Here is a 7,382-nt window from a genome sequence, read left to right as displayed (position 1 = left end):
CCCGGCTGCCTTTTTCCTCCTTTCCCCCCGCCTCTCCCCCTCCCCTGTCGGCGAGGGCAAAGTGGTGGCGGCGGCGCCATGCCCGGGCCGGAGTGAGTGCGCGCGGGCGAAGATGGCGTACATCCAGGTAGGGCTGAGGCTGGGCAAGGTGCGGGGTGCGGGTGGGGGTGCCCGCCCCCACCCCGGCCGGGAGCGCGCGGAAGGGGCACATGCCTAGGCTCCCACAAACTTGCCTGCAGAAAAGGGTGCGGAGCTCAGGCAACCTGTGCCGCGGCGGCGCTGTGCCCCAGGAGGCGAGGCAGGGGACCCCCGAATCCCGGGATGGAGGGCCCGTGTGGGCTCTGCACGCGCGCCCTCGCCTCCCCTTGAGAGAAGGGGGGTGGGGCAGACTTTTCTCCCCCCTACCTTCCCTTTCTCTCTCCTCTCCCTTCCCTGGCACCCCACCCCAGGGGAGGGGCCGCGGGCCGGGGCGAGCCAGCCGCGGGCCCGCCAGCTGCCGTTGCCGTGGTGACAGCTCCGGCTAATTGGCCAGCGAAGCGAGCTGGAGGCAGCTGTTCCGGCCAGGAGCGACAAGGACGTCGTCCCTCCCGGGCACTGAGTGTCGAGGGCTGGGGGACACACAGAGGCCAGAGCGCACTGGTGAGGGTAGGAGCCGATTACTTTAGCCTATTGGATTGGCGTCTGGGAGTTGTGGACCCCTTCACCTTGAAGAAGCTCCCCCAACAGTCCTTGGGCTGAAATTATTTCGGAGACCTCCTTTTGGAGGGTGGGGCTGGGCTGGGCTGCTTGCCTAAAAGACCGTTTTTTGGCTGCTAGGAGGGAAGCAGAGACAGGTCAGCGCCAAGGTCACACAGCCAGACCCACAGTCACATCCACTGAGCTGCTTGCTTCTGGGGCTGGCACCTCTGAGCCCGAAGCCAACAGGCTTCTGTGTCCAGGGGCTCACAGCTTGTGCCCTCAGTCTCAGCTTGGGGACTGCTGATCCCCTAGTTCTCCTCTGGCACACGTATCCCTTCAGCTTGTCCTCAGACTCAGGCTACCAGGAACTGTATGGTCTGTCACCTGGCCGAGGCTTCCCCACTCCCCTTGGGGCTTAGAGTCCCTGGATTGGCTCCCTTTTCATGGAATCCCTTGGTCCTCGTTTCAAGTTCAATGAAGGTCACATTTACCGTGCACCTTGCGGTTAACCGACTGCCACTGGGGCGCCATTCAGCAGTCATCCGACAAACAACCACCAACTATGCATCTGCACGCGGTGCACAGCGGCGCAGTCGCTGCCCCTCTGGATGAGTGCGCGGTCTAGTGAGAAATGACCCTTGCAACCTGCTTCTGTGGTTCTTAGTGACTGCTTTCAGCACAGAGAAATTCAGTGACTTCCCAAGTCCACACAGTTTTACGGGTCAGGTGGGATCTAAAACACGTGGTGGGGATGTGTTAAGCATCTCATATAAGGATGGCCAATGATATCGTTAAACATTTTCTATAAAGTGCTAGATAGTACATGCTTTTTTCTTTGAGACCCACAATTCTGCCTGTCACGATTCTTTTTATTTACTTATTTATTTGTTTTTGGTATGGGGAATCAAACTCACGCGAGCTTGCCAAGTAGGCACTGTGCCACTGAGCTCTATCCCTGGCCCCTGTCATAATTCTTCAACTTCGAATGTGCTGCTGCACAGCCTCGGATGGTAGTGAGCGAGTGGGCGTGGCTGTGTTCTAATAAAACTTTTTAGGGCCTCGGGTGCAGCTCAGTGAGAGAGCATTTGCAGCACATGTGTCCCCAGTACTCGGGGGGGGGGGGTGTGTGACTGTTTGTGGATGCTGAAATTTGAATTTTATATACCTTGCACAGGTCAAGAAACAGTAATCATTTTATTTTTCCCAACCGTTTAAACTCCTTGCATTCTTAGCTCAAGGGCTGTGTAGAAATAGGCGTGGAGTTGGATTTGGCCTGAGCTTGCAACTACTGTTAGGGTATCTGGGCTCTCCTTTTTCCTGCTTTCTGGTGTCCATCAGTTCTCCCGTGAGGAGCCAGCGGGAGGAGGGCCTCAGCAAGCCAGCGGACCTGGGGGCATCTGACCTGAACTCCTTCCTTGGGTTCTCTTTGCTCCCACCACTCATCTTCTGTCTGGACCTTGACACAACTGCACAGCTTCCAGGGGCCCTGGGATGGCCTTGTTTCTGTCTGTCGTGCTGTTGCACGTAGTTCTCTTTTGATCGCCTTGTACCTGGGAAACATCCCCTAAATTGAGCACATGGGCATGGGTAGTTGTAGCAGAGCATGACTTTATTCCAAATTTGAAGCACTTTCTCAGGTGAGCCCCATGAAGATGTAGCCCTTGGCTGACTGCACTGCGTATCTGCCAGGACACTGCCTGGTACCTGCTAGGATCCAGCAGGCTTTGACAGCCACCTTGTTCTCATAAGCCACAGAAGGGGTGCACTTTATTTTGCAGCAGGGCAGCACACAAGCATTTTCATAGCCAGCCTCCTTTCTCATCTCAATAGCTTCTCTTTATGGAGAGAGAAGCTCTCCTACTAGAGAAAAGACAAAACAGGCCCCGAGACACCCGTGACTTGCTCAGCACACAGGATGGGTGGTGAGGCGAGGCCAGGACTAGGACTTCTCCATTTGGCTCCCTGTGTAGTCGTTCAACACCTGCAGATCTTGTGCAGTGTGTGGTTTGTGCTTTGGTTTTGGAGGAGTTTGGGATCAGTGTCTTTGACTGTTTCCCAAGCTGCAGTTAATCCTTCACCACCTCAAGGATCATGACTTTTTTACCAGCCACATACCACTTGCACTATTGTTAACTTTTTACTATAAATGGACTTTTTATTTTACTTAAAATCACATAAAAAGCAGAAACCTTATGTCATTACGGTAATAGGAAACCAGGATCATTGATATAAGCAGAAGGCAATTGGAAAAATAAACACAAGGTATTATGGTTGATACATTGTATCAACTTGAGGAGACTAGAGCCAGGTATTATTAACCAGGCTGGGTAGGACTATATCCAAGCTGGGGTCTGCTTTCCTTATTTCAAAGGAACTGTGGGGTCAAGTGTGAACATTAAGACCAAACTGAGACTTTCTTTTTCTTGCAAGAGAAGTAATTGAAAAAGACAATAAACTTGGTCCCCTTGATTTCAAAGTTCTGAGTTTGGGCCCCAGCTGAGTTCATCTCTGGGATGTGTTATAGGCTGGGACACAGAATCCTTAACCTACCTGGCTTACTTGCCCAAGGGGAAAAGCATCTACTGTATCTGGAAGAGGAGGAGAGAGTCTGTCTGTGCCTGAGCAACCAGTGAGAAGAACATGGGGGTGGAGGTGGGGCCAAAAGAGGGAGGGAGGTCCCCCCACCCCCCGAGGACCAGCTCCGCACATTGCTCCGCATCCTGGCTGATTCCCCCCCACATTAGTGGGTGGTCATATGAAACTCCCCACCATCACCATTGGAGCAGAACTGGAAGGTAGGGCTTCTGGGAGGGCGGGGGAGCCAAGTGACAGCCACTCTGTGCCTGTTAGCTAATCATGTCCTGTTGGGTTGGCTTCATGGCTATTTCTGTATAGGAAGGTTTGCGATTCCCCTGAAGTGTGGCTGCATTGGATAGCATGATTATCTATCCACCCGCTCTGATTCATAACAGCATACGGTGCAAATCAGATCGAAATGCTAAAGTTGCCCATTCATTCGGTGTTGGTTAACCAGAAGGCTAGCAGCAGCCCTGAGAATAGCAATACCTTGTTAGCAAGTCAGCTCCCTCCCCAGGATGGTAAGTGGAAGGGTGCAGCGTGCTTTTGTTTGTTTGTTTTCCTTTTTGAGTTGCTGGAATATTGCTAAACTGGTCTTGTCTCTCTCTCTTTGTAACCCCTGCACCCCCTTCCGCCCCCTGGCTTCCTTGCGGATCTCTAAAAGGGCAGTTGGAACCACTGAACGAGGTGGGTTAATTCAATGATGTGTGTGGTCTGGTTTCTAATCAAGAAATGTTTGCCTTTCATGTTGGAGGCTTATGTGGGGTTGTGGGGATATTGAGTCTTAATCAATCACCGGATGTTGATAAGGGCACAGTTTCTCCCTCTTTACAGAAAGGAGGTCCCAGTGAAAGGACACTAATTGGAAGGACAGGTGTCCCTCCTCAGCCCTACTCATTCAGTTAACTCTCTCGGTATACTTTGATGTCACTGAGATGACTATTTTTAAATATTCTTTCTTTGCTTTCAAGAAGAGAGTAATATTTATTGTGTTTCAAGAACATATTGTCTGGCCCTGATGTATAAAACATCCAAATGTCAAGAAAGACGTTTGCATAAACTACAAAGGAAAATACCTGCAAATGTTTTGCTTGCTCTGAATGGCTGCGCCGAGTTATGTTTGCCAGTCTGTGCCTGCGGTTGGTAAATAGGAATGGGAAACATTTTGTTCTGAGACAGAACTCTGAATGTCTTTGTCTCTTGCAGGACTGGGCTGCTTGTAATTTTGGGTGTTGTTTCTCCTGTTCTTCCTCTCCACCCTCCCTGCCGCCCCCCTTCGCCCTCTCCCTCACACCCCTTCCCCGCATGGCCTCAGGGTTTTCTTTCTAGAATCTCTGATCTGCTGCTGTGCAGATGGACCTGCCGGCATTGCTGTCAGAAGTGCTATGAGTCCAGCTGTTGCCAGTCGAGCGAGGATGAAGTTGAGATTCTGGGACCTTTCCCGGCCCAGACTCCTCCCTGGCTGTGAGTAAAACTGCTTTGAAATCAACCTCAGAAGCCTGTCTGCCTGCCTGCTTGTCTGTCTGTCTCTCTCTCTCAGAGAGGGTGTTTAGGGGTGTGAGAGAGGGTAAGGCTGAGTTTCTGTAGACATCTTGGCTGCAGATGGGGGTGTTCTGGGCCCCTTGTTTTATTTGGCAAGCTGGTGAGACCAGCTGGCAGGGCGCGGGGGGGGGGCGCAGGGGGTGGTGTGTCTTTAGTTCAGCTGGGTTTAGTTGGGCCTCAGTCACACTGAGTGTCATTCCAAGTGGAAGAAGAGATTTGTGCGCATTGCATTCTTCCAAGGATGACCACGCTCTTCTGGGTTTCCACCCCAGTCCGCGCGATGAGTTGTCCCGACACCCAGCCCGGGCTGGCACCTAATAGGTATTCAGTAAATACGAACTGCATACATGTGTGGTATGAACAAACAAGCAAGTACCTTTTTGCTGCTCTGATGGAGAACTTGAAACTCAGGGAAGTAGGAAAGCACCTCCAGGCCCCATCCTGTCCTCCAACGCTGTTTATGTTCTCTCTGGCATCTTTCGTTTTATTTCTAATTCTCTCTCCTCCCTCGCCTGCATACAGCATCTCCATCTGCCAGTCGCTCAGATATTTTGGGAACACAGTTTTGAAGCTTCTTAGCTTCTGGTCCACCTCTCTGTGGCTGGAGAGGCAGGGAGACCAGGGCTGAGAAAGGCCTGGGAACTGTCAAGTACGACCCCTCAAAGTATAGCTGGGGTGGGGGGGAGCAAAAACAGAGATGGAGCCAGGGCTCACGGTTGGAGCCTCTAGGTGGCCAGCCAGTACTGTCTCAGCTGAATCCTTGGGCTGAGAGCCCCAGAGCCCCAACCCCCATCAAGTCCAGGCCTCCCATTTTCTCTTCTTAGAAGCAAGTGCAGTGGTGCTTCAGTTCATGAACTTGTTTCCACAATTGTCACAGAATCCGTCTCATGATTCTCGTGAAAGAGTGAAATTTGTGAACTGAGGTAGCAAACATTTCCGTAGCAAAGTGGCTCTGTATCAGTTTTGTGCACTTAGGTCCTATTTCTACTACAGTTTTCTAGTTCGCTGACCTTGGGCGAGCTGTTGGCTCTCTCCGTGCCTTGATTCTCATCTGTAAAATGGGATGATAAAAGAATACTATTTATCTCATGGGTTGTTTGGGGGATGAATTTGTATATGGGGAAATACTTAAGAATGTTTGAGACCTTGTCGTTGGTCATAACTGTCAGAATTCCTTTCACCTTGTCTTGGTCTTAGTTTTCTTATCTGGAAAGTGGTGATAGTAAAAGAACTTCTAGGGCTGTAATTAAGAGTGAAAGAGGGGCTGGGGATTTAGCTCAGTGGCACAGCTCCTCCTGGAAAGCGCAAGGTCATGAGTTTGATTCCCAGTACAGGAAACCACCCCTCCCCCGCAGAAAAGAGTAAAAGAGATCTGGACCTAACAATCTAGGACACCAGTGAGAGCTCTGTCAGTGCTCCTTGCTCTCTCTACAGTGTTTGCACAGTCCCTAAGCCAGGGATGGGGAACCTTTTAGAGCTTCCCATGATACAAATAGCCTGCTGTGGCACACATGCCATAGATTTTTCCACCACTTCCCTAAGCTGATGTGAGGCAATGCTAAAGAACCCTCACGTGATCATAGGCTGTGGCCTGAATCGTACAGGTGGGCATAAAGTTGGGATTTGGGTGAAAGCAACTAAATTAGTTGAGACAGTTCCCATGTTCCAGTGGCCTGTGTGGGCAGAGTGTGGCTCAGTCTACCTGGTGTCATAAGAATGCCAAGTCTATGAGGGCAGGGAACTTTGTCTTGTTCGCTTAAAAAAAATAGACTGAACCAGGGGCTAATGGTGCACACCCATAATCCTAGCACTTAGGGGAGGCTGAGGCAGGAGGATCATGAGTTTGAGGCTAGCCTGGGCTACATAGCAAGTTCAAGGCCTGCCTGGACTACATAGTAAGACCAAACAAACAAACAAACCACACTAAGCTAGGTGTGGTGGTGCACACCTATAACACCAGCTATTCAGGAGGCAGAGATGGGAGAGATCTCATTTGTTAGGCCATCCTGGGCAGGGAGTGAGACCTTGTCTCAAAATAAAAATAAAAAATAAAAAAAAAAAACCTACCTCCTAGTTTCCATACTCATTACTGAAAACAAAACAGAAGGAAACAGATCTACCAAACAGTCTAACCTGTGTGCAGAAACTGACCCCGAAGTGCTGACCATCCAATTGCAAAGCCACTGTCTTTCTTTGGTAATTATTTCAGGAGTACACACTGTGTACCAGGCACCTTGGTTTATACAAGGCATATAGGGTCCCATTTCCATGGTCAGGGGCTTTGAATTCCACATAAGAGGAGATAAGGCTAGTGTAGAAATCCCATTGTCATCATTCACACCCTGTACATTATGTATGACAGCCCAGCACAAGGCCTCGTTAGGGGAAAATCCAGGGACAATGGCTTTCAGGCATGTCTAGATCCAGGGGCCCATACCATGTTTCCTCTGTCTCTGTTCCTCTCCTGTGTCTTTTGAATCAGCCTCATTCTTTTTTTTTTTTTTTTTTTTTTTTTGGTTTTTCTCCGGTACCGGGAACCGAACTCATGATCTTGCGCTTGCCAGGCAGGCGCTTTGCCACTGAGC

At 50.5% G+C, this 7,382-nt stretch overlaps 1 protein-coding gene across 1 annotated transcript in view; it reads left to right on the top strand.

The window, feature by feature from the left end:
• Positions 1 to 7,382, top strand: part of Syt17 (synaptotagmin XVII) — a gene marked incomplete at its 5' end in the record, with an annotated part of 78,485 nt that continues 71,103 nt past the window's right edge. Inside the window, 3 exon segments of the mRNA XM_005391093.2 lie at positions 1 to 127; positions 3,925 to 3,942; positions 4,571 to 4,719. Coding sequence (XP_005391150.1) covers positions 113 to 127; positions 3,925 to 3,942; positions 4,571 to 4,719 — 182 coding nt within the window.

This window comes from Chinchilla lanigera, unplaced genomic scaffold (genome assembly GCF_000276665.1).
Source record: "Chinchilla lanigera isolate Chin_1 unplaced genomic scaffold, ChiLan1.0 scaffold00041, whole genome shotgun sequence".
Taxonomy (NCBI): Eukaryota; Metazoa; Chordata; class Mammalia; order Rodentia; family Chinchillidae; genus Chinchilla; species Chinchilla lanigera.
This window is presented reverse-complemented; position numbering and strand designations above follow the sequence as displayed.